The following is a 26,671-nucleotide window of genomic DNA, read 5'->3' as shown; positions in this document are numbered from 1 at the left end:
TGTAACCAATGTAAAATGGTGCGTATCAACTAACTAAAAATAGAGTTTTGAAAGAGATTAAGTTATTATATATCCTAATGATAACTAAAATTAAAGTTTTAATGGGAAATAGACGTAGACATAAATATCTCAAGAAACGAAAGTAGAACAACCTTTTGTTTCAGCGGAATTGTTCGTTATTATTTTTTAAGATCCACTCTATAATTTGCTGTCTTTGCTAGGTGAGGTGCGGACCAAGAAAGCGATGGTTTTGTAGGGTGGGGTGGCAAACACATAAAAGCCACAATCAAGGGTCCGTCATTTAAGCCTCAAAATTAAAAGCCTTCATTAACTTGGCAACTTGCTTAGCTGGTAATTAGGCCAGTTAGGAGTTAAAAGCAACATGAATACTTTCTAAGAGCCCAAGTTTTCATTAGTGGGGTTTACAAAAAGAACCCTGACAATATTCCCTGTGTAAACAAAGGCAGAGCATGGCCATTTGTAACCAGTCCTCTGGTTAGCTTCTCTCCGGGGCGGAGGGCAGTGTAGTCTTGAGGAGGCCTCGCCCCCTATTTTTTTTTTTTAAATATTATTTATTATATAACGAAAGCGAGGATTTAGCTACTGTGGAATTCCAATCAACTCGTGTAAGAGGTCAGCGACATGAAGAAAGATTGTTGGTAGGGAATGCAGATACAGAGCGCACGCTTCTCAATGGTCTTTTGGCTCAAGATCAAAATCATACACCTAGTTGATACAAAAAACACATTTTTCTTCTAACATTTTCTGACCCTAAGATTTAATTCTTTCTTCTTCTGTGTATATTTATTTGAAGGTTATGTTAGTGGAATTGTTTGTATTGAAGTGGACAATGATGCTGGTCCTATGTGCTTGATTGGCAAAGATGGAATTAATGGATATCTCTTAAGTCTCTTGATTTGTATAAGAAAAAACACTCCTCTCAAAAAAAAAATTTATTTAATAATTAATATAAATAAAAAATAATAAAATATTCTCCACCAATCTTATCGAATTTTATCTTAATTCTTAAATTTTTTCATACTTCTTTCTCTCTCTTCCTTTTTTTTCGATTTTATCTTTTTATTTTTATTTACTCCCTTATCTATAACTCACCACTAAAATATACTTCATTCTTTAAAAGAAATTTATGAGCTTATGAGCTGGACAGGAGCCATTAACCATCATTATGTGAAATTGAGAAAAATTAAAATTTTCTTTTATCTTTTTCTCCTTTTTATTTATATTATTTGACTATTTATATATTTAATTATTATATAAAATTTTATATGTCGTATTTAATTATTTATATTTTATACATTACAATTTTATATTTAATATTTTAAATTTAAATAAAAATAAAACAAAAATATGAAAGGTTAACGGCATTAGTTTTAAAAATTTTTAACTCTATTCCTCTTCCTCCTTTTTGCCCCTCAACAAAAATTAACTAATTCTGTCCTTAACTTCTCTATTAACGTGGTGAATTGATCAATTAGTAATTTTCCTCTTCATATTCTCGATTTGCATAATCCATATTCGGAGACACCAAGAGACTTGTTGTGGATAATTAACCCACAGAACAACGTTAATAAAATCGCTTTCCAACTCGAGTTTGTGGGAGTTAACCCATCTTCAAGCCACGAAGATGGTTTAAGTAATACGAATTCACAATAGTATTTAGTAGCATTAAATAAATACCTACAATTTGGTAACTTTATTTGTCCCCACCTTATTTAAATTTCATCAATGATCTTTCATTAATAGTGATCTTAGATACACAAAACAAAATCAATCTCATAAAGAAAAAAACTTCAATTCAACAATATTATGAAAAACACAAAATTCTAGGAACCCAATAACCACTCATTCAGCCTTATATATATATACACGCAAACCTTAATTAATATTTTTTTTAAATCAAGTTTGTGAGGTTACCTTTAAAAATGATTAAATAAAATTTAAAAATTAAAACCGATAAATTGATCTTTGATGAGAAAAATTAATAATATATAAAAAAGTTAATTAAAAATTATATTTACAGATAAAATTTTTATCAATATTTATGAAATGGTTAAAATTGTCATTAACTTTTAATAAAGATGTCTATTTGAAAGAGTATTAAAGCATTAGATTACTTAAACTTTTATATACTTGATTTATGTAAGAAAATTTTTTAATCTATTGATTTGGATTTTTAAATTTAATTTTGATTTAAATATTTTAATAAATAAATTCACGAATTTGACCTAAAAAACCATTACTTAAATCGTGTACTTAGAGAAAAGAAAGCCATGCTAGGTGAAAGTTTTCAAAGGCTGCATTTATTGGGTTTGGTAAATTAATTACTGGTTATACCACGAAGCTATCTACAGAACATGGTAGGGTTAAGCAGACCGATTTTTTTTTAAAGCTAAAGCCCAAGCTTTATCCTTTCCATCTACTTAATTATTTATTATTGAGATAATAAAAATATTTTTATATGTATAAAAAGTAAATTCTGTTATGGAAATAAAATATTACTTAATTTTCTTTTAATTAATGCTTTTTTTATTATTGTCAAATTTTGTATTCTATTAAAATATTGGATTTATTAATATTAATTGTTGAAAAATTTTATTAAAATTACTAGTTTAATATTTAATTAAATTGATGTAATATTAACTAAAATGATATGATGTTAATGAATACTATAATAATGTATATAAAAGTTTTGAATTGACAATTTAACATGATATTAAAACGATGCTAAGGCGATATTAAGAGTGAAAATAGGTAGCATTTAGTACTTTACAATGTAATCATATTATAAGTAATGTAATTGTAAAAAATGTCATTACTAGTAAGATAATATTGCAAAATTTTGTATATTAAAGAAAGCATGATTAAAATGCTTGAAAGATAACATTGTGTTTGGTTTATAAAAATTTTATTGAGAATGTAATATTAATTTTCAAAATTTTTCTTATATATTAAATGTAAATTTAATATACTAGTATTTTTTATTATAAATTTTTATATGATAACGTCTCTTAAATAAATTTTTAACAAATAACCAAGCATTGGACAAATCCATGTTAATATTAATTTAAAAATAACTTTTTATTTGTTAGAAATTTTTAAAATTTTAAAATATATTGTTATTATTATTATTTGTAAAATTCCTAAAACATTAAAAATGGAAATAATTATTTTTAGAAAAAACCAAAAATATACAAAATTAAAGGAATTTTTTAATAAAAAATTGAAGGTAAAAAATTAAAAAAATATTTTTAAAATTTATTAAAAATTACAAAGCAGAAATCATTTTTATAATTTTAAAAAACTATGAGCATAAAAAAGAATATCTTCTTTTTTTCAAAAATATTAAATATATTTTTTATTTTATGAATACTCTAATCATTTATAATTTCTTAAAAATAAAAATTATTTATATTTTTTAGTGTTCTATATTTTTTAATAATTAAAAATGTTTTTTATTTTTTTAAATTTTTTCACAATTTTAAGAATTAAAAATTATTTTGATGTTTTTCAAAATATATAAATCTTTTTCAAAAAATTTAAAACTATGTTTAATTCTTAAAACTTTTTAATTTTTTTAAAGTGAAAAAAATTTAAGTTTAAGAATTTTAATTATTAAAAAAAATAAAATGTCAAATAAAATTTGATAACATTATAGAATAGATTGTAATTAAAAATTGTATTAATTTTTTAATATAATTACATTACATCCTCATTTATTGAGTATAATATAATTATATTACATTTTTATATTACGTTAACTTATTTTATAACAAAAATTATAATATAATTTAATTAAATATATTATACAAAAAATGTGAGTGTACATCATTATAGCGAACGCGTCCATTCTTGCTTTAAAACGGAAACCAACCTTATACGCAGGCCTTAAGCTAGAGACTGTGGACAAGCATATGGGCATATCCACAAGAGCTAGAGCCTGGAAGTTGGCTCCTTGGGCTTTCTATCTCCAAAACACATCCCCCAATTGCGACTAATTAATTATTTATGCCAAATCTCTTCGGTGAGGTTGCTGTTCTAGCCTGCGGGGGCTGGTCACGGTACAGCGACGGAGTCGCTGAAAATACCACCATCAGAGCAGCAGCAACTCTTTTGGCAGCCGCACTAGTCATTGCCTGCTATGCATGGTGGGTTAAGAAATTCACCAAGAACATGCCGCCCCTGCCACCAGGTCCTCCAGGCTTGCCTATACTAGGAAACCTTCCTTTCCTCCAACCTGATTTGCATCGATACTTTACCAAACTGTCTCAAATCTATGGCCACATTATCAAACTACAGCTCGGATGCAAGATCTGCATAGTTGTAAGTTCAGCTTCAGTTGCCAAAGAGGTGCTTAAGGACCATGATGCTATCTTCACCAACCGTGACCCTCCTACGGTGGCTATAATCGGCACGTATGGTGCATGTGACATGGTATGGAGACCTAATGGCCCCGAATGGCGTAAGCTGCGTAAGCTTGTCGTTCGTGAAATTTTGAGCAACAGAAGCCTTGATGATTGGTATGCGCTGCGCCGACGAGAGGTTCGAGAAATGGTGAAGGACATCTACGGGAAGGTTGGGTCACCAGTTAACATTGGTGATCAAATGTTCCTTACCAGCCTAAATGTGATATTAAGCGTGCTATGGGGTGGTTCACTGCATGGAGAGGAAAGAAGCAGGCTTGGGATTGAGTTCAGGCAATTTGTGGTGGAGTTTGTTGAATTGTTAGGAGCTCCTAACATTTCTGATCTTTTTCATTTTCTTACCCGTTTCGATTTACAAGGATATCAATCCAGAATGGAGAAGGCTTCGTCGTGGTTCGATAAGATTTTTGAATCGGTGATAGCACACCGAATAAAGTTTGATCAACCCGATGTCGGAGAGGGCACGAAAAAGGAACAAATGAAGGATTTTCTGCACTTGTTGATGGAGCTGAACCAACAAGGAGATTATAAATCCTCATTATCCAAGAACGAAATTAAGGCTTTGCTGCTGGTATGCATCTAATCCAGGCTTTAAACTCATCAACAAAACCTATAATTTTCTCCTTTTCAATCAATAATCTTCTTCTAGCAGCTATGGACTCGATGAAATACAGGTTTTAGCGCAACAGAAATAAAAATTAAATCTGCTCTCCTATCTTTAATTTTTTTTTTCTTTGTCAAGATTTTATTAGGTTATTCCTTTCCTGTCCATAAACCTTTGTATAAAAAAAAAAGATATCGATATATATGATCAGGAATAGTACTAATTAATTATTGTCCGACATTTTAATTACCTATGATTACCTCATTATTTTGATCTATGGAAATGGATTGGGGGATTCTGTTTTTATTTTTTGAGATGACCGTGGAGAGTGAAATATTCCCTAAACCTGAAGGCTATTATAACTTTTACTGTTAGCTAGTGGATCATTGCTTCTCCTCTTGTTAATTGTTGTTGTGTACTTGTGTTTTATTATCTCAGTTTTGTCCTTTGTATTTGTTGAACCAACAAAGGTCATACACAAATATCATTCCTATACTGTAAAAGAAAAAAAAATTAATGGTTCTTGGTACAATTTAACTATATCTGCCTTTTCAGTTCCATTAGGTTTTGAATTGACTGTAATTAATTATGAATTTCTGACATACAAAATTAATTTTAATATTTGCAATCTCATAATGCTAAATATTTTTGGACATTTATGACATTCAGGATGTGATTATTGCTGGTACGATTGCAACATCCATTACTTTAGAGTGGGCAATGACAGAGTTACTACGGCATCCAGATAAAATGAGAAGGGCCGTGGAGGAATTGGACAGTGTGGTTGGAGACCAGAACATTGTAGAAGAGTTTCATATTCTCCAACTCGTCTATTTAAATGCGACCGTAAAGGAGACATTTCGATTCCATCCGGCTGTTCCCTTGCTAGCATCTCATAGGCCCAGCGCGACTTGTACCGTGGCTGGATATACCATCCCTAAAGATTTCAGAGTTTTATTAAACGCATGGATGATATAAAGGGACCCTGAGTTTTGGGAACATCCGCTTCGATTTGAACCAGAGAGGTTCTTGCAAGACGCTGAGAAAGGCAACTATCAAGGGAACAATTTCCACTTTATTCCGTTTGGATCGGGAAGGAGAATGTGTGTTGGAATTTCTTTGGCAGATAGAATGGTCACCAACTTCTTAGCGACGCTGTTGCATTCTTTTTAATGGAAAATACCGGATGGAACAAAGCCTGATATACATGAGAAATTCGGGATTGTTTTGAAGAAAACAGAACCACTTGTTGCCATACCCGCCGCACGACTATCTAATTCGGAGCAGTACCGATGATTATTTGTATCTCATACTAGTATTTTCCTTTCCCATAAAACGTGTGAATGTATCCGTGTGTACTTTTGCATAATGACTTCCCCAATCCCAAAAAGGGCTACTACTTTGACCGTAGCATCCTCCCGATTAGAACCCCGGTGCACAATTCAGAGCAACACCACACGAATGGTTCTCTTTCGAAATCAATTTGACATTTTCCCCTTACACTCAACTGTCCCAACTATAACCATGCACAACCAGAGGTTCCCCAGAGTCAAAACAATACTAAAAATTTGTCCAGCCAATAAATGGCAGAGGTTAACACAAGGCAGAGAATTCCTTTTTAGTTTAACTCGTTACCACACAATGGTCCTTCACCAGTCTTTCGAACTGAATATAAAGAAGCTCATTTCATGACATTTAATGTCAAATAATGCATTAAATAAAAACATCCCAAGATAATCTTTAGGCAACAAAAAGGAAACAAAATCTGGAGCCACAAAACAAAATAGAATCTTCACTTCAACACTAGTATGGGAAAACACAAAAGAGAGACCCTACAACTCATTCAAGCTTTTTAGGAACGTTCTGAGCAATGCAGGCCACATCAGATGAAAGTCTTCTAATCAACTAAAAACTAAATAAGGCCAAAAAGCAAAAGTGAGGCACATTTAAGAATCTGCGATGGTAACCTCCACCTCAACACCAGGTTCAATGGTAATAGAAGTGATCTGCTTGACCACATCAGGAGAGCTGAAGAGGTCAATAACTCGCTTGTGAACACGGAGCTCAAATCGATCCCATGTGTTTGTCCCTACAAAGCACACAAATATTTTCATAAGTTGTCCTAAAAATCATCAAACCCTTGGCATAATTGACTTTGTTGTTACTCAGATTGGCCTCATGTCAAAACCCAGTCTAATCAGCAGACACAATCAACAGATATAATTTAAAAAGTAAGATCCTAACATTTAGGATACCATATGCTAAAATCAAAAGGAATACAAGTACAAATCAGGTGTTTTGACATTATAAACTCCAATTACGTAGACAAAACAAGTATATCATACATGCACCAAGTAGCTCAAGCATTCAAAACTTCCATTAGCAAGACAAGTTCAATAGATCTGAACATGTACATAGGTAGCAAATGACTATCCTTAATGATTGCTCCAAAGTTTTATCTAAAAAATAGCTGATGTATAATTCAAGTTTATGGTGAGCAAAAAATATCAGACAGCAAGCAATGGCTGTAAAACAGCACAAAAGGCAGAGGATAGGGCATGCATACTCATATACTCCTCACTGTAATCATACACGGTGTTCTGATTACCAAGGAAACCAGAAAGATTGCTATATCATATTCTCTTTCACAATAAGATACCATTTCTAACTTTCCTTTCCCAGACATAAGTAACTATAGCATTCATCACAGACAAAGTAGGCTTCTGAAACATGTTTTCAAGACAATAATTAAACAGTCTGAATAAAAGAAATTGACTAATATAATCTACATAATACAATAAGAATCGGTCAAATGTAAGGTACGTAAATACCTTCACCACAGGGAGATTTCCTTGTGGTGATGTGAAGAACCTTGGTGGGCATTCTCACTGGTCCCTTAACCCTCAGTCTCTTATCCTTGGCACCACGAACCAAATCAGCACAAACTATCAATCAAACAGAAACACATTAAGACTAACCAACACCAAGTGTATCAATTAAATCCCTATCATCAAATAAACAAAAGTATTATCTAATGAAAAACATCCCTATATGAAATCACAACGAGAAAAAGAAATTTTAATAACAAAATTTAAGGGGTAATAACATAAATGAATAATAATCATATCTGCGTACAAAGCTTTATATACCTTTCTCGAGGTTTTTTACATTCTTGGAGGAGAGAGTGATCCTGATCTTGTGAATCTGCTCCTGGGGCTCCTCCAAACCAGGCTTGGTCGGCTTCATTGCAGCATACGCCATCGTTCTTAACTTTTTGGCTTCTGTTCAGAAAAATCAAATTCCAATAAATCAAAACTTCCTCATCCAAAAGTAATTCACAATGTGCAAAATCTTACAAATGAATCACAACAAGGGATTCAATCACTAGATTCCAACTACTAACAAAACTTTCCCATATTCCTTACAGAGCACAAAACCAGAAATTATCACAAATAAGTAAGAAATAAGCTAATATGCAACAGAAAGGTGATCGTTTTCCAACGAAAAAACAGAACAACTCCAATAAAAGAAATAGAGCCTCTACAGTGCCGCAATGGAGAAGGTTTCAGCCTAAAGATTAGTGGGTTTTTACTTACTTGATTGAAGATCAAACATTCAAGCAAACAAAACGAAACGGATACATACCATAGAGGAATTAAAAGGAATACCCCAGAATAAAATAAATCTAAGCCTCCTTACTAATTCAGGCCTTTTACAAACGAAATATATGAAGAGAAAGAGAAAGTGAGAGAGAAACCTTAACGAAGGGAAGTGTGAAACTGCGGCCTCTGCTGCCTCTTTTCTCAAACGATGGAGAACTGAGACAGAAAGCTTTGAGGAAGATATATATGTGAGGCGCTTTATTCCTAGGGTTAGGGTTTTTGGTTGGACCTGACTTCTCTGCGGGTCGGATCACAGATATTCGACCAAGGATGCATCTGAGTAAAACCTGGCTTTGGGCCTTTGCTATTCAGAGCCCTTTGGGTTTCCACAGCCTTTACTTTTTGGGTTTTAAATTTTAACAGTGTTTAGTCTAAATTCCTATGCTAAACAAAATAAATAATAATAATAATAATAATAATATTTATAAAAATTAAAAAACGTAGATTGACGTGGAGGTATATAAGCTAACACACAAATGCTATTGTGATTTAATTACAATAACTTGGAGGCAAAGCAAACATTTTTCAAAACAATATATAATCTTGATAAGTCGTAAAATCTGATATTTCTTTATAGATAAAGATTTTAGTTATCAAAACAAACTCTGTTTGAACAAAATAAATCTTAACAATGGCACGTGCATCCATGAAACATACTAAGTTGGGGAATCATAGGAGTAGATTCATAAGATAATGATCACCATTAAGTGACGTTTGGTATCAGGAAAGTCACAGCACATTTTTTGTTTAATTAAATTACATTGTAGTGTTTGTTTTGTAACAAATCACTGCAATGTAAGATTGCAATGTTGCAGTCCAAAACTAATCCAATCACATTACATTACACTCTATAATGTTCTTAAAGATAATTTTACCATTTAACTTTATTACCTTATTAAAAATATTTTATACTGTTATAATTAAAATAAAAAATATTAAAATAAAATATATAATATAAGAATTAAAAATTAAAATAAAATAAAATATTAAAATTAAAATTTATATAATATAGGTAAAACAAATTAAAATAAAATATATAATATAAAAAATATATTAAAAATAAAAATAAAATATATAAGATTATAATAATAAATGAAATAAAATATATGACATTAAAAATATATTTAAGAGATGATATTATATAAAAATTAACAATAAAAAATATAAATATATTAAAAATAAAATATATAAGATTATAATAATAAATAAAAATAAAATATATGACATCAAAAATATATTTAAGAGATGATATTATATAAAAATTAATAATAATAAATATAATATATTAAAAATAAAATATATAAATATATAATAAATAAAAATAAAATATATGACATTAAAAATATATTAAGAGATGATATTATATAAAAATTAATAATAAAAAATATAAATATATTAAACTTGTATTTTAATAACTAGATATAATTTTGAAAATTAACATTACATTCCCAACAAAATACTTGTTAACCAAACGTTGCAATGTTATTTTTCCTGCATTTTAATCATTATTTTACTTACATACTAATGTTATTTTCCATGCAATCACATTGCTTGCAATTACATTACCTGTAATCACATTGCATTGTAAAGTACCAAATGCTATTTTAATTCGAAAAATGTGAAAAATCTGAAAAAGTATTACCATATCAATTTTAAAATATTATATATATATATATATGAATTTTATATAGTTAGTAACGGTCTAATTTTGTTATCATTATAATTTATGTGAAATTATAGTTTGTAATGATCTAATGCGAGGAGCTAAAAGTCAAGAACTTGGGGTTAAGGGACTGATGAGAATGCCAACAAAAGTTCTTCACATCACAACTAGGAAGTCTCCTTGTGGCGAAGGTATCGCAGATGACAAACTCGATTTTATCATATCTCCTGTTATAGTTTGTTGGTTTTGCCTTTGTTTTTCTATCTAATAGGAACCAACACGTGGGACAGATTTAGTTGGGTATACACAAACGACTAATTGATTTGTATTGCAATTACAGTGGAGCCCGGTGTGGAAGTTGGAAGTCAGTGTTGCAGATATTTGATTACTGCACTTGTCAGGGCTTTCAGATTAGTGAATTTCTACATATATTTGAACTCAACCATGCTGTTTTTTATGGAAGCAAGCAGTAAACTGGCTTCACATACGAAATAAGAAGAGTCAGGATTGTGGAAATTCTGAATGCATCTTCATAAATCAGGGTTCTCAACCCAAACATAACTAGCAGGTTTTAGAGCCGCTGGCCCAAACCTAAGTCTTCAGAATGTTAAATACTGTTAATGTTCATTCACCCTCCCATCCACCTCAAAAGCTAAAACCAATTGACAAGCAACTCTCATGTAAACTGAAAGTGTAAGACCTCGCGCATAACATCGCCATTTTTCTGGATGACATAAATCTACTGCTCATAAGAGAATTAGAGTTGCTCGTCCTGGGCCCAACACACAAAAAGCAGAAGTTGTTTGGGCTTGAGCTAGGTTTAACATAGGAATATTATTTTGATAAAATAAATTTTCCTTCTAAAAAGATATACTTGCAAAGGGATGTTAGAAGGAAAACAGAAAACTCATGACAGTTAATTAAAGACATTAAAAGCCGGGCCATACCTGAAGGAGCAACAAATGGTATTTGATTTTACAACAGAGTACCATTCAGCATTTATGTGATTGATCTAGCTTTGAGGGCAAGAGCCAGTATGGGCATTGGGTAAGGTAAGAGTTAGGATCCCCATTGAAAATGAATGCCCTCTGCCAGTGCCCGGAAAGGATTAAATTTCTGCTATGTTTGGAGGATCCATTCCCCTGTCATTTACCAAACCTGCATCCATCCATCCATCCATCTGTCCTCAGCTCCTGTGCTGATTTAAACATGGTAACTTGAAAGACTGAGTTTGGATACATCTTCACAACTTTGCATTTAATAATAAAAAAAAAAACAGTAAAAGTGAGTACATTCAATTTCTGAACGTTGCAGTCTTGTATTATTAGAAGATTTGCCGTTTGCCAAATTGATTTAAACCTACATTTACAAGGAAAAAAAAAAGGGGAGCAGAGAATTGAAGCTCTGAATTAAATGAGAAATCGACCAAAGTAGGCAAAGCTTAATGTATTACATAGAGTAAAGTGAAATGAATAGCGTAAAACCTAACTTGGACCACCTCATGCGCTTAAATGCATAGCCTTATGCCTAAAGGATTATAGGCTCGACAAGCCTATATTCTGCTGTTACCTTGTAGAAATTTTCAATGTTTCCAATATTGTATATGATTTCCACCCTGGGGGGCCGAATGCTGATTGACCAAATGCTGTAGAAATTAAAAAGAAAAAAAAAAGAAATTGACCAAAGGGAAATACTGTGCTATGTCACATCCGGCTGCCTCTCTTTTCCTTGGCTATCCTGCTGATTATTTATGTCCATATCGACTGATGAAGTTCATCAATATTTTCTCTTGACTAATTGTTTTTAAGGATCAAATTTTCAGTTATTTGCCAGCATTTGTAGTTGGTTACATGCAGATAAGAAGGTATTTTATTAATAATAGCGAATTTTAGTATGTATGTGGTGCATTTTACTCTAAAGAAAGATTAATTATATATGCAGTATTCATGTTATTTGATCATTTCGATAGTTTCAGGGACACGAATATGTATGAAATTCCTGAACTTCTTGCAGAGCCAATGAATTGTATATAATTTGGAAGGCAGAGCTAGTAAAAAAATCAATTTCCATGTGTGAATTACGTGAATTCCGGTTAAGTATCTTTAGCTAAAAATCCCATGATGAAAAAATAAAGCCAAATATGATTGACAGGTCTAGTCAAATGCCCATGAATCAAACAAAGAAAACAGTTTCCTGATGAGCATCATTTCCAATCACATTAACAACATCATTTTCACAAAGCAGGGTTGATTTTATTTCTTGTAATCAAATTCCTGTCAAGTTAATTATGTCACTCCCCCAAAACTTTTGTTCTTTTCTCTATGTAAAATCTAAATCTTGATTTGTGGATTCTTTCGGTTCTTTTTCGTTCACAATGATTATTTCCTCCATCATTTCACGTCAACAAGCATCTTTTTTCGGGAACGCTTTTTGTTAAGTCATAGTACAACAAATTAAGCTTTTTTTTTTTTTTCCCCTCAACGTGATTTCCAAAAAGGAAAACTAGATAGACATTTGTCGTGCAAAAATATCTCATGAAGCATTATTTGGCTTCAAAAGGAAGCAAGAGGTTAAAAAGGGCGTGAAAAACAGCAAAATTGCTTTAGCTTAATTATCCATACACTTTTTAACTCTTTGTGAAAGTGAGGAATTCCCATAATCAGTGGGTTTCATCAATAGGAAATCAGCTGAAAATCACTGAGCTATGAACGTGGTAGTGCATAAGCTATGGACATGGCTAGGATTGACTAATTCACCCGCAATGAAAATTCGACCCCTTTTTCCTCTCTACTCCTTGCCTTGTCAATTATTTGTCTGCCTTACCTAGTGAAGCTGTACACAATGAATTCCCAAGTGCAACTTCATAATGCATAGCACTGAATAATTACAAAAATTTTCAACTGCTAATTTAATGCTTAAATTTATAAATGGACTAACTTATTCATAAAACTTAAGGTTTCCATGATTTCATTGTAATTTGTTTTCCCTCGAAAATGTTGCGAGTGATCTAGCTAGGATAATTTTTACCGATAAATTTCTGTCTAATTACAAACTTTTCATAGCAATGTCAAATAGCAGCAGACACTAAAATCTAGAGATAATGTATTGTTAATTAAATATCGGGAGACATGTATACTGTATATTCACAGCCTAATAAAATAATTGTATACATGGATAAAATGTCTTTCGTTTGAAATATTGAAGTTTAGGCTACCATCACCATCACACTGCCTTCTCCCAAAAAAACTCTTGGAATTGACTTCCCATCAATTTAAAACATTGAACCAGAACCTGAAAAAGACACAATTAACAAATTTCCCCCATATCAATGGACAAGCAATTTATGCTGCAAGATTCAACCAAGTTGATGGGTTTTTTCTATTTTTCTGAAATTTTAATATGGGAGTAGAAGACCAACCAATTTCCACCAGAAAGCTCATGGAAATAAAGCTGAAAACTACAGCCAACAAATCAGCATGTACATGCTGGAGTTTTTAATCTTCTCACTGGACCAGTTTCAAAGCTACGTATAGCTGTAAAAAAACAAAGAAATATATATATATATATCTCGAACTCACTCTCGGGTCTCTCTCAAAACCCTTCAACTCTTTTATGTAGATGACAGCTTAAAGGGGAACCTCCATAGATTTCTCCACCTACTACATAGACATTTCCCTCTCTGCCAACAGTACTTCCTTTGTTGATTTAAATATTCTCTACGTGAAAAACGAAATGGAGCCTCCAAGGATACTGGTCATGTCTATAATTCTCATTTAATGTGGTTTGATGAATACCGTGGTGGAAACGAGTCAATTCCCATAATCATTTATGAATACACTAATGAAAGTTTTTGTTGATGGAGCCATTCTCGGAGGCATGCAGCTCATGAACTCAATTGCTCTTGATTTCAAACCAGTTGGAATTGGCTACAATTCATTTTCCTTTATTTCACTCGAATTGTTCTCTTATAACTAGTTAGTTATATTTATAAATCATGATTAAGATTTGGGATTTGTTGTATAAGTCTAAACAAGCCTTTTTTTACCTAAACTTGCAAAATGTATCCTTATGAAGGACTATTATTAGCATGTACTTCCATTATAGGGACATGCATGGTTGGAGAAATTGAAATTTGATTAATCTTTGATTTAAGTAGCCTATTTGTCCCAAACTACTAATGATATAATCATACTAGAACCAAGAAATTTAGAAACTTCGTCTACAAATTGAAATCCTAGTACAAAGTACTTTTAGTGGCTAGCCAGAAAATGACTAAAAAAATGATAGCTGGCAGATAGGAATAGCTTAACAAGTTTTCACAAAAGGGTTTTATATATCATTATCTCCATTAAAATGCAACAGAATTATAGAGGCGTTAACATCAAAATATGAACTGTCCATGAAAATGAAGCAAGCAGCTGCAACTTATATGTATCAAATAAAACTCACAATTAAGCCTCACAATCCTCACAAGAAATGAAGATATGAAGCCTTGGCCGTGCTTCACACTCTCTACACCCCAACGTTTGACAGTCACCGTTGCAGAGCATGTAGCCCCAGGCACCCCCAGACACTCCAAAGTTTCCGCGGAGCTGTCTCGCTCACAGCCGATGCATAATACACGCGCGTGAGAGCTGTCAGTCTATTGCACGCGTGGAAAGTTCAAAGGTGACATCACATTCAACGAAGCGGGGTCCAGACAGTATTTTGATTGGATCAGTTGTTAAAATTGTGGGGTCCAGACCAGAAAAAGGGCGTCGCGCTCAATCTGAGCTGTGCGATTGCTACTGGCTGATCTTCTTGTCCATCTGTCATGATTAGCAGCCGCGCAAATTACTCCGTGATTAAGCAGCACGCAGCATCAGGCAGCCATCCGCTGTCCTCCTCCGCTTGCTGCCACTGCCATTGTGACTGCCACTTGTCTTTTGACACCATCATTTCTACTCCCTTTGGGAGACAAATCCCATTGTCTTTGCGGTGCACTACACTCCACCAAAGAGTTTCAGTTCATTGACAATTTAGGTATAAAGAAAATAGTACATTTTATCAAAATTAAGCTAAACGAACTCTGGTCAAGTTACATATTGCAAGCTCACTTAAACTTGAAGTTAAGGCAATTGTTGGTAATTAGTTAAAAGCTTAAAAAGCCATTGAGAATCTACTCCTTTGAACTCTTGAACATAACTTTTTCATAGTGTAATCCAACCGTGCAAATCTAATAAAAGAAAAAAAAAACCAATCAAATTTTGCGAAACCCATCATCTCCATCGATGGGCTTAGATTGTAAAACCTTAACCAGTTTGCATTGACATCATTTGGTCTTTCTCATATTTTTTTCTTGTAGAACAAGACATAGAGGGTCCGGGTTATGAAAAAGCTGCAGCCCTGAAACATCATAGACTTGATAGGCTGGTAGCGATGTAGAAAAAATTATAGTCATAAGGTGTCCATGACGCTTCCTTTTATTTATTTTTTTGTTTCCCTATGGTTATTTTTTAAAATTTTGTTCCTTCTATTTTTTGGCCTATTTCCGAGCACTGACCATGTAACCTAAGCACTCATTTAAGCTATGAAAATTCAAGAATACCCTTCCTGTTAAGGATTGTCCTTAAATATGAAGACATGAGAAAGGGTCCCAGTCGTCACAATTTGTACAGCGCAAAAGCCTAAAGAGGGGACAGTATCGTAAATTAGAACGAAGAGTGTCGAAGGACTGATATGGACTGAAATGTCAGGGTGCTAAGCTCTGCTAGGCTGGCCGCTTGGAGCCATCGAGTTCACATTTTGCCTTTACGTATAAAAGGATAATGCCTTTGCTTTCTTTGATGGGTGGTACAGAACTTTTTTTGCTTTAAATGGCTTCCTTTGTAAATACTAGTAGTTGTTAGAGTATATGGTAAATGATGAAATTTACAAATGCTTGAACATTTGAAAGCTTTAGGGAGAAGGGTTGTATTATCTCATCAACTAATAATTACAAATGAAAACAATAAATAAAAGAGAGCAATAAAATAAGACATGTGATGTATGCTCTGAAACCATACAAAACACCCATCATAAGCATGGAGTTAAATGAGATTGTTTGGTCATAAATTGCATTCCCAACAAACTAGAAGTAGTCAGTCATGAAGATTTATGGTTAACACATATTAGCTGTTGGAAGGATATCAGCTTCAAATACAGAAATAGATCCCTTTCCTTGTTTTCTTCTTTCTTATTGACGAAACGGATGATATAGTTCTATAGGGCTTCCCAATTTACTTCTTTCAATTTATTTTCAAAAGTAACGGCGTCACAGGTATAGATCAACGTAGGCAGTAAGCATTTTCATGTACTTAACTGAATTTAATATCGTAAAGAGTGAAGACGAATTGGAATTACAAAATTAAAAAGTCATCAAAAGAGTCAATAATGCAAATAACAATGTCTCTGCTTTTGATACGGGAAACAAAGTATGTTTGTTTGGTCTTGGGAAAATATACTCTTTGTTTTAATCTTTTCAAGTTATGTTCGTTTTTCTTTAGTACCCAATCGATAAAAACTCACATAAATGATCCGTACAACTCGACGATTTAAAAGGAAATTAAGAAAGCAAAAGGGCCATCATGAATAAGAGATAAACAGTAAATAATATAAACATAAGCCTAAAGAAAGATAATCTAAAGGAAGGTAGATTTCACTCATCAAGTTACTGGAACAATATCGTAAATGTAATAATGATTATCATGCAATGTTAACATGTGTATGGTAGTAGCAAAATTACCATTAAATTTCCGATAGAAAAATAACTTTAAACTAAAGATGTAATAATGATAATCGTGTTGTCTTTTTTTTTAAATTTCTTTTTCTATAGGCTCAACTTTGGCAGTGGCACATCGGCAACAGGAAAATATATATGGCTTTATGGGACTGTGACTTGAAAGGTCCCTAGTGGACAGCACTGCACAGAGACGAGCAGCAGCTGCCGATAAACTGAATTTGTAACCACCACACCACCTGACTCTGGTCTGATCAATTTTAACCAGGTGGCCAATGTATACTCGAGGATATGGTTGGGAGCTCGATAAAACACAGTGCACATCCCCAGAGGAAAAACCTCGTGGTCCCTCGGATATCCAAACAAGCCATAAAAACTACATCTTAATCCCCAGACTACCCTCCTCAGCCATATTTTCCCGCGTTATTAGTAACACAAAGTTAATTAGATCAGATCAGACGACGATGACCACCGTCATGATGAACACCATACCCCACTCTGACCTGGTAGGACCCACTTTTGCCTCCCCACCCCATTCCCTCAGCTCCTCTTCTCTTCAGTCTTCGGTCTTCACTTTAAAGAACCTATCTGTCCTCCATTACCCGCAAATCAATGCCCATAAAAATTCTAAAAAACTTTTATATTTATCCCTTTTTCTATATACCCTCAGGCCCCAAAGAGTAAAATTCAAAATATTATATTGTATTAACTTTTTTAAAATTAAATCTCTAAATTCCCTCTCTCTATATATATACACCCCTAGTCACCATTACAAACACTAGGGTACTACGCCTTCCAAATTTTTTCCACTCTCTTCAAATCCACTGGCCAAAAATGCACCGAGTTCCGGTGCTTCTCAGCCTTATTGCAGCTGCTGCACTGCTGATAGTAACTCCGGTTATCGGATATCGTCCATGGCCACACCTAAAACCCAACAGCTCTGATTTAATGTTCGGAGGTTCCAAGAAATTCGAGGGCTCATCAGAGTTCGTCCACATGAGATACCACATGGGGCCAGTCCTCACCGGCAATATCACCATCCACACAATCTGGTACGGCCGGTGGCAAAAATCTCAAAAGAAAATCATCCGCGAGTTCATCAACTCTATCTCGGCGGTTAATGCCAAGCATCCTTCGGTTACCGGGTGGTGGAAGACCGTACAGCTATACACGGACCAAACGGGAGCTAACATCTCCCGTACGGTGCATTTAGGGAAAGAGAAAAACGATCGGTTTTACTCGCACGGCAAGTCGCTCACGCGCTTATCTATACAGTCCGTGATAAAAGGCGCGGTAACAGCGAGTACGCAGCCATTGCCGATAAATCCCAAGAGTGGGCTCTACCTCTTGCTCACATCCGATGACGTGTACGTGCAGGATTTTTGCGGCCAAGTTTGTGGGTTCCACTATTTCACATTCCCATCCATCGTGGGGTATACGCTCCCATACGCATGGGTGGGGAACTCGGCGAAGCTTTGCCCGGGAATATGCGCTTACCCCTTCGCCGTGCCGGAGTACATGCCCGGGTTGAAGCCGTTAAAGTCACCGAACGATGACGTGGGGGTGGACGGGATGATAAGCGTGATCGGGCACGAGGTTGCTGAGCTGGCAACCAACCCGTTGGTGAACGCATGGTACGCCGGGCAAGACCCCGTGGCTCCCGTGGAAATAGCGGATTTATGCGAGGGCATTTACGGAACTGGGGGTGGAGGTTCCTACACGGGGCAGCTATTAAGCGATAAAGATGGTGCCACGTATAACATGAATGGGATCAGACGGAGGTACTTGGTTCAGTGGGTTTGGAACCACATTGTGAGTTACTGTACTGGGCCTAATGCGCTTGATCAGTGATTTTTATTTGAATATTTTTTGTCAAAAAATTTTGGGTTTTCTGTTTTTGGTTTTTGGCATTTTGTCTTGTCTCTGTTCTTTTTTATGTTCCTTGGGGTCTGGGTGTGTGGTGGCTGTTGATGCGTAATTAGTTAAGGTAGTTAAGTTTGTTAAATATGTACTATTTTTGTAATAATTATTCCTAATACTATTTTTGTATACCACTTCAATTCCCGTCTTCTTTTCAAATTGCCCCCTTGGATCAATTTTTCCTACATTTCTCCGAGAAAAGCTCAGTTATACCAACTAGAACCCAACATTTTTTATTGTTCCAACAACAACAGTAGTATCAAACTTTTTATTCTTTTTACCTTCGTTTTTGTCCAGCATACGGCCACTGCCCGACGATTATATATCTGTTTAATTTCAATGTACTTTTCCTCAAGCAAAGCAGAGGAAAGAAAAGATTATTACGATTTCAATTATCTCTATTCCAAACATAAAACTTTTTATCTTTGGTAAGGAAAATGAAAAAGATTTTGATTGCGTGATGGTAGGAAAATGTTGGGCAAGTGGTCTGATAATCAAGTTTTGAGAGGCAGGTGTTAAGCACAATTTCACAGGGACTTTGCTGTTTCTCCAGAATCTCGGCTGGGTGCAACTGTGTCTAAAATATCAACCAACTTCAGAAATCAGGACCCACCATTGTTATCTTTTTTCCCCTTTTTCTAAGGAACTCTTTTGGGATTTGCGCCGTGAGGCTTATGATGATGTACTCTTTAATTTTTTCGTTCAAAGTTTTTTGGCGGTATTATGATGAAGAAGTTTGAACGCCCTTTTTCAGTTACGGTCTTCCTTTCACAGAAGTAGCTTCTTTTTTTTCTTTGGGTAACGTACGGTTACTTGCATAAAGTTGCCGAGGGATTTCTTCGCTTCTTAATGTATTTCGCTTTGAGGTGCAATGGTTGGGTTTTCAGGTTGAAACGTATTGGACATAGATGAAAACCATAGCGAATCGATCAATTCATCAGACGTTTCTATCGTAAACTATCTTCTGTCTTTTCTTTTTTTTTTTTAAATACCCATTGTTACGTGCAACATCGAAAGCCTACCCATGGAAGTCCAAGGTGGGTTGACGTTCTAGTTTAATTTGAAAGGGGCCCCTTCTCCATCACTAGTAGTGTATTTTCAAGATTGAAACAAAGATATTTTAGGTAAAAACCAGCTGGATCTCATATCAAGTTTCAGTTTTAGAGGAAAGAAGACAAGAATTTTACCCACATTTCTTGAAATTTTGGAATCACTCAGAGAGTAGGTGAAGACTGGCTGAAAGTGGAAAAGTTGAGGATGGGGCAGCGGCGCATGAAAGCTTGAATCTTTTGACCTACGACAAACCCCTTATTGCAAATAAAATATGAGCCATGCCGATATGGCCTACAACCTTGTCTTCCTCTTCCTTAAACCTGTTTTGGTTAGGGGGAAAAAAAACAGATAAGAAATGAAGATTCTTTTTGGGTCCCATTAATCTTCTTTCTTAGGGTTAGCAGCTTGACTTTATCACTAAGCATGCAACTAAATCGCTATATAATCGCATTCAACATATTTCATGTACAGAAAAGGATAAAAAAAAAAAAACAAAAAGGAAAGAAAGAAAGAAGTATCTTCCAAATGACATCAACATAGTTAAAAAGAGTCACATGTTATAAACTCACAATTATCTAATTTTATACTATGTATGCGTGACATGCAACATGTTAAGATGACGTTTGTATATATTTAATATTTTGCATATGAAGGATCAAATCAAATGCCACTACCTTTCATCATCTTCCTTCAAGTGGTTGAATGAAACTGGTTTAAACAAACGTGTGAAAACCAATTCGAAAGCAAAGACAAAGTTACTCCTGAAAAAAACTAGCTTGCATTGCATCCTTTTTTTCACTTTATGGTCAATAACATGGTTCTACTACTTGATTTCTTCACCTTCTGTGGTGTGGCCTTAGGAGGATGTCGCGGACTGCTTTGGCTTTTTATTGATTTACCCTTTTGAAAATAAAACTCTTAAATACCGAAAAGAAGGAAGAAAAGAGAATGAAAAAGATTGGTAAAGGAGTTGGTGCAAATTGATTAGCATTGAAAGAGGAAGAGGAGCAATTATTAGAACATGGGGACCTCCAAGGTCTCAATGTCATCCCATTTTTCACACGACTTTGGTGAAGTGACGCAGTTAGCCGAACACTGAATCGGATTGGAGCAACTGAAACCAACCGGTACGCGCTGATCTAATCATTTGGTGGTCCAAAAAACAGATGATCTTGAGATGCTCTTTGTGGGACAAACAACAAGCAGCATGACCTTTGGGGAATTCAGATAGTTTTCAACATCTTAAGTTGACTAGGTTCGAATGACAAGTTACCTGATCTGATCTCCCGCCGGTCTCTCGGGTGAAAGAACAACACTTGTTAGTAGTTTCTGCAATAAATTTCAGTTTCATCATGCCTAGCCAAATACTCATATATCATATCATATCATTTTGTAGCTTTATTTAGTAGCATGCATAACGATTCTAAATCATATGTAATCACATCCTTTGCATTCACAATCTGATAAAGTAATACTTCAAAGCATCAGCTATCCATTTAAGAGGTTCATCGGCCACCTCGCAACCGTCTTACCAAACTTAGTGGAGACATTGATCTTTTATTGTGCGTCTCTGTTGCTTGTAGAGTCATCCATCCTTTAATGCCCCATATGCATCCATCTGACCAAATTTTCTCCCGTCAGTTTTGGTTGATGCATTTTCTCACCCCTGACAGAATGCACCTGCACAAACACAAGTCATTACGTACAACTGAGCCCACATCCATTTCTCCACCATTTTTGACTGTGTAAAAGGACACTTGCAAATTGAGAAGCTAAAATCTATCGCTGATGAGGTAGAAAAGTACCAGCACTTCAATGATTTTCTTCTTCCCCTTTTCCTTGGATGGGGTATTTAAACGTATGGCTATGAAGAAGGCCATATACGGACAGAAAATACATCAATGTACCTATAAACAGTTATTATAGCCATTCGCCTTCTACCCTGTTCCCTCATGACTATGCCTGCAACTCTTGCAATAGCATCTCTTCCAGGTAGAGAACATATAAAGAAGCTTCTAACATCTGGTTGTATTGCTAACTCGATGTTTGTTGTGAACCATTGCTTTAGATAAGCCTGAATGCAACAATATATGGAACTTCCTAATATTGAAACCATCCTTTCCAAAGCATGGAAAATCAATGGTGGAAGTTCTTTTTTCTTTTTTTTAGGTGAAGCAATGGTGAAAGTTCTTTACTCAATTGTGTCCCCATGATAGTAAAGAGAGGCTATTATGTAATATTGCTCATTATATGCTGGAGAAAGTTTTCCTTCTCTATTTCAGCTAGATCACTGACTAGCAAAAATCAAGCAGCATGTTTGTGAGAGTAATTCTAGTCAGAAGAGAGCATAAACAGATAAGAGTGTGAGGCGACAGCTCAGAGAGATAATACATCAATAAAAGAGCAGGGGCTGCTCATTAACCAATATTAATATCTTACCAGAACAAAGAAAATGATCATAAATTTTGCTTCTAATATACAACTGCTCCATCACGTGTCATGGCTGATGATTATCACTGAGCAAAGTCCACCAAAATAAAAGGTAGGCTCAATCAATTGAATGCCTTATGCTACAGTTTAACCCATATATTTTATTACTTCCAGAGCTTTACAACAACTTTGTAGATATTAGGAGGTTGCTGAGCATCTTCATAGCTGCAGGGCAATTGCACAAAGGAGGTAGAGACTCCATGCTAAGATAAGAATAACGGCCATGCCTGTTTAGTAAAATATCCATTTTGCTTTTTGATTATTATGTGCTATTTACGGATTGTAATTAAAAAAGAAAACAGTGATTGTTCAACATCATTAAGGAGTAGCTGAAGCTTTGAGCTAGGATCAACAAAACCGGTCAAGGATAAAAAAAGGGGGGCAGTCAATATTAATAGAAGAGAAAAGAAGAGAACTTGCAGAAAGAGTTGGGAAACTAATGCTCCAATTGATGAAGGAATTAGGATAGAAAGTGAAAGTCAAAATAAGCAACAGAGGAATCAGAACATCCTTCTTATGCAGCCAGGACCAAATGAGACTTAAAATATATCCACTAAATTTGAGTTTTGCACCAGCATGTGGAGTTCAATCATGATGAGACCTAATCAAACAACTGGTAGACAGTCCATAAGTTAACTCCTCAAGAACAATGAGTAATTTTAATGATTCCAGGCTTTTAAGTGGTACACTAGAAGAGAAGAGGGGCATTTGCATATTCAAGAATGGATGTCTGTCAGAAGAGATATAATACAGAGTATTAAAACTCTTCCACCCAAGGGCTTCACTTTTTTGGTTCAACTGTAATAAGTTTTACAATCATAACTTTTTCTTTCTTAAAGGAATCTAAGATATTGGAACAGAAAATAAATAAATATATCTCATGGACTCCAGCTATGTATATTAATGCAATTACTTCCTATTTAGTTAGCCTCTCTGTCTACCTTTAAAATTTCTGGTACAAAGTAAAACTACTTATTAGCTCATTTCCAAATTGAAGGCTAGCAATTCTATCATTTAATCATGTATTGCATATGATGTGACCTACCAGGCTACCATCAGGAGATTTAGGCCTTTCCCGGAAACAAGGCATGAGCTTTTATGTGATCAATCCAAGGTGACCTTCGTGCAATTAGACAAAGCTGTAGTTGGAAGACCAATTAAAACTTATCAGTCACACATTATCGATATTTACAATTACCCAAGAGAAGCAAATAGTGACTAAAGCCATAGTTAGATGAACAACATTATTAATAAAATTGATGTTTTAAAATAACCATTAAAACTACTCTTACTAATTCTTCGACAAAATGAAGAAAAGAAAATTTCAGCAAAACATTAGTCAACCACCAATTTTGATCCAATAGCTGCAACATGACATAAATAAATAACAACACTTCATTACACAGGCATAGAGAGAGAGAGAGATGTAGACATAGTTATCGGCTTATAGCTCCTTAAACAAATAAAGCAATCCCGGAAAGAAGATGGTCGTTTCTCATTGCAAAGTAAATTATGCAAAGTCAAACAGTATAGAAATTATATTTATAAGAATTAACCAATGAGGGAAATACATGCTTCATGCAACATCATTGAAGTGACGTGACCTTATCAACCAAAAAATACAGTGATATGAATAGGTGAATTGTTGATCCTTATTAATGTTGATGACAACAAAATTATATAAATTCCATAAAGCATGATAGCAAAATCAAGCACTGTGAAATTTAGTGCTTTGCCTCATGTGAATAATTTCGAAACATTAAAAAAAATGTACATAGTTCTAGATGATCGACAACTAAGCTGCTTGGTTTTTTCACGATATTGATGCACACGACCTTTTTCATCCAATCTCTCTTTGGATTCCATACTCTTTTTCCTAAGACATGGTGGATCCAGCACAACTACAAGAACACTAAAGGCCCATATGGTTGCACAGGGCAGTGTGGTGGGGGGAGGCGGGGTTCCTCACTGCACTGACCTCCTGATTTTTCATGGGGCCTACTAGTGCCCGATGTTAGCAAACGGGCTCAAAATCTCAGGGGTTACCTTGAAGAAAAGTAAAAACTAAAAAGTCTAACTTTCCATGTGTCATATTCAGATGCTGAAAATGCTGTAGCTTTATAATCTAGATGAGGTGGACACTTCTTCCAGATTTTCCAGGCCAGAGATCTCACATTCATCAACTGCATTGGCCCTTATGTATACACCTGAAGACAATTGCTCTTTCACAGAAAGGAAAAAGAAAAACTATGGAACCAACAAATAGAATACCTTACGAACAACTCAGGCTAAGCCTAGCGGTTGTTACCTTCCTTAGGAGTTTTGAGATCCAAGGATTGAATCTCCGCTCCCCCTTTGTGTTTGTCCTAAGTACCAAAAAAGAAGTAAAAAGAATACCTCATGATTGTAACTCTGACAAGCAGAGCATATATAGTAAACTTCCATGCATCGTTGCCAGCAAGTACATGTATAGGAACTCAACATCCCATTGAACTCCATTGGATGAAACACTGAAAACAACGGACTTTAGAATTTGAAGAGTCAGTCCAGTATCATTGCTCCAAACAAAAGCAAGCAGTTATAAATCCTATTTGTCAAATTGTAATGTAAACATAAATGCCTTGTAAATTGTGTTTTCAGGTAAAAAGGGTAACAAATAACTCTGCTTCGCTTTCAAAGAATTCAGACTTAACAGAATCAAAACAGTTCATATATTGAGATACACAATTTTGAGCAGCTGCTTCAGTGGCCAATCATAAAGCCGCTGATCACTGATAAGGATGGTTGACATTCCTTGCAGGAAAATTCCTTTGTTGTGCTCTTTAATACAATTCTCTTAACAAGGAAAGCACTAGAACTGAAAGTACAGCTTACGGAAATGTACAAATGCTCACTTGCTTTTCATGACAGCAGTCTGCTCTTACAATTTGGAAATATCAGATAATTGGAATGATGTATCTAATTTTGGTCCTTAAGATTCTCATTTTGCAGATACTTCAGCACTCCATATGCAACAGTTCCAGCAAGAAACAAGAGAACAGTTGGGGTGAAAGATGGGTACAAGTAATTCACAAAGAACTTATCCCACTCTTCTGGTAGGAAGCCTGTAAATGTAAAACGGTAACAAGTTATTTGGGATTACAACTCATAGCTCATAGCTTCAAAATGTCAACATAAATCATTTTCATACTTTGACATGTCCAACTTCATAGAAATGAAATCATGTAGAAATCAGTATACATTTGACTCTTGGTATCAAGAAACATGATATATAGCAGTCTCAAAGGTTTAATCCAATCTCAAATGTGCTTAATTTTACCACAATAATCTTTGCAATTGTTCTAATAATCCGACAAAATTACTAAATGTATCTTTCTTGATGTCCAAAGCTTCTTAAACAGAAAGTATTCTTTCTGCTAAAATGTTCAACTTCAATCTCATTTTACCTATAATCAGGTTGAAATGTCAAATCCAAATGTATACCAAAGTGAAACCCTCCACTACACAACTTTAACCGAACAGCATAAAGAACAATACTTAATTCTAGACATACCTGAAGCAGCAAGAACAATGCCTTGCACAAGTATGACCCCACCAAGCCCTAACCACGCCAGTAAAAAGGCACTCTCATTTTTTCTCTGTTCGTCAGCTTGAGCCTCTTCTTCTTTGCTCACAAACGCAGGTTTCTCAACCGGCGACCGCCTTATTATCGAAGCCCTCTCTCTTTTTCCCTTCTGCTTCTTCTTTCCGCTGCTTATGCTTGACTTGCCTGAGGGTGACGATGAAGAAGAGGAAGGAGAGGAGGAGCCAAACCCTTGGCCCGGAGCGGCGGGCTTCTTGGGCGTGGAGCTGGGCTCAGGAGTGGGGTCGGCGTCAACGGTAGGCTTCTGGGATTTGATCGAAAATCTAGGTTTTGGGAAGATGAAGTTGCGATGATAGAGACCGTTAGTGAAGGAAGATGGAGTGTGGATTTGTAGCGCCATTTTCAGTTTAGTTGGTTAAACTGATGTCCTTCGGTTTGCGCTGCACCTCTAGTCTTTCTGGATTTTTTGTTATATCTCTTGTCTCTCCCCTCATATT

General features: G+C 34.8%; 3 protein-coding genes and 1 pseudogene across 11 annotated transcripts; 2 read left to right on the top strand and 2 right to left on the bottom strand.

Moving 5' to 3' along the window:
* Positions 1 to 3,929: 3,929 nt before the first annotated feature.
* LOC110417617 (cytochrome P450 93A3-like) lies at positions 3,930 to 6,342 on the top strand (annotated as a pseudogene). Its single transcript, XR_016351337.1, has 2 exons — positions 3,930 to 5,013; positions 5,716 to 6,342. The product of XR_016351337.1 is annotated as a cytochrome P450 93A3-like (transcript).
* Positions 6,343 to 6,712: 370 nt separating this feature from the next.
* LOC110418030 (Ribosomal protein S10p/S20e family protein) lies at positions 6,713 to 8,956 on the bottom strand. Its single transcript, XM_021430647.2, has 4 exons — positions 8,804 to 8,956; positions 8,196 to 8,327; positions 7,878 to 7,991; positions 6,713 to 7,135 (listed from the first exon to the last, which is right to left on the bottom strand). The coding sequence occupies exons 2-4, from the start codon at positions 8,305 to 8,307 to the stop codon at positions 6,993 to 6,995; spliced, it is 369 nt and encodes a 122-aa protein (XP_021286322.1). The 5' UTR covers positions 8,308 to 8,327; positions 8,804 to 8,956; the 3' UTR covers positions 6,713 to 6,992.
* An 8,854-nt stretch (positions 8,957 to 17,810) lies between these two features.
* Positions 17,811 to 19,188, top strand: EXL3 (EXORDIUM like 3). The gene has a single exon (XM_021430325.2). It carries the CDS (start codon positions 17,963 to 17,965, stop codon positions 18,977 to 18,979), a length of 1,017 nt encoding a protein of 338 aa, XP_021286000.1. The 5' UTR covers positions 17,811 to 17,962; the 3' UTR covers positions 18,980 to 19,188.
* A 920-nt stretch (positions 19,189 to 20,108) lies between these two features.
* Positions 20,109 to 26,649, bottom strand: LPA2 (low psii accumulation2). 8 transcript variants are annotated; one of them, XR_016351320.1, is made up of 7 exons: positions 26,145 to 26,649; positions 25,486 to 25,695; positions 24,989 to 25,115; positions 23,637 to 23,730; positions 21,907 to 22,818; positions 20,776 to 21,781; positions 20,109 to 20,421 (listed from the first exon to the last, which is right to left on the bottom strand). XR_016351320.1 is itself a non-coding variant. In XM_021431546.2 (2 exons), the coding sequence occupies exons 1-2, from the start codon at positions 26,572 to 26,574 to the stop codon at positions 25,550 to 25,552; spliced, it is 576 nt and encodes a 191-aa protein (XP_021287221.1). In that variant the 5' UTR covers positions 26,575 to 26,649; the 3' UTR covers positions 25,244 to 25,549. The 8 variants fall into 8 exon arrangements, 1 of the variants encoding a protein (XP_021287221.1); XR_002445418.2 differs by having other exon boundaries at positions 20,776 to 21,430; positions 21,634 to 21,781; positions 21,907 to 25,115; XR_016351316.1 differs by having other exon boundaries at positions 21,907 to 22,794; positions 23,637 to 25,115.
* Positions 26,650 to 26,671: the final 22 nt, after the last annotated feature.

The sequence above is a fragment of the Theobroma umbraticum genome, unplaced genomic scaffold (assembly GCF_002168275.2).
Source record: "Theobroma umbraticum cultivar Fairchild unplaced genomic scaffold, ASM216827v3 scaffold_50.0, whole genome shotgun sequence".
Classification (NCBI taxonomy): Eukaryota; Viridiplantae; Streptophyta; class Magnoliopsida; order Malvales; family Malvaceae; genus Theobroma; species Theobroma umbraticum.
Note: the sequence above shows the minus strand (reverse complement) of the source record. Positions and strands in the feature narration are given on the sequence as shown.

Excerpts from the sequence above, each read along its gene's own strand:
- LOC110418030 (XM_021430647.2), bottom strand. The coding sequence starts at position 8,307 with ATGGCGTATGCTGCAATGAAGCCGACCAAGCCTGGTTTGGAGGAGCCC. Across the intron at positions 7,992-8,195 it reads TGTAAAAAACCTCGAGAAAG|TTTGTGCTGATTTGGTTCGT; the intron begins GTATATAAAGCT and ends TTTGATTGATAG. Across the intron at positions 7,136-7,877 it reads GAAATCTCCCTGTGGTGAAG|GGACAAACACATGGGATCGA; the intron begins GTATTTACGTAC and ends TGTGCTTTGTAG.
- EXL3 (XM_021430325.2), top strand. The coding sequence starts at position 17,963 with ATGCACCGAGTTCCGGTGCTTCTCAGCCTTATTGCAGCTGCTGCACTG.
- LPA2 (XM_021431546.2), bottom strand. The coding sequence starts at position 26,574 with ATGGCGCTACAAATCCACACTCCATCTTCCTTCACTAACGGTCTCTAT. Across the intron at positions 25,696-26,144 it reads CATTGTTCTTGCTGCTTCAG|GCTTCCTACCAGAAGAGTGG; the intron begins GTATGTCTAGAA and ends TTACATTTACAG.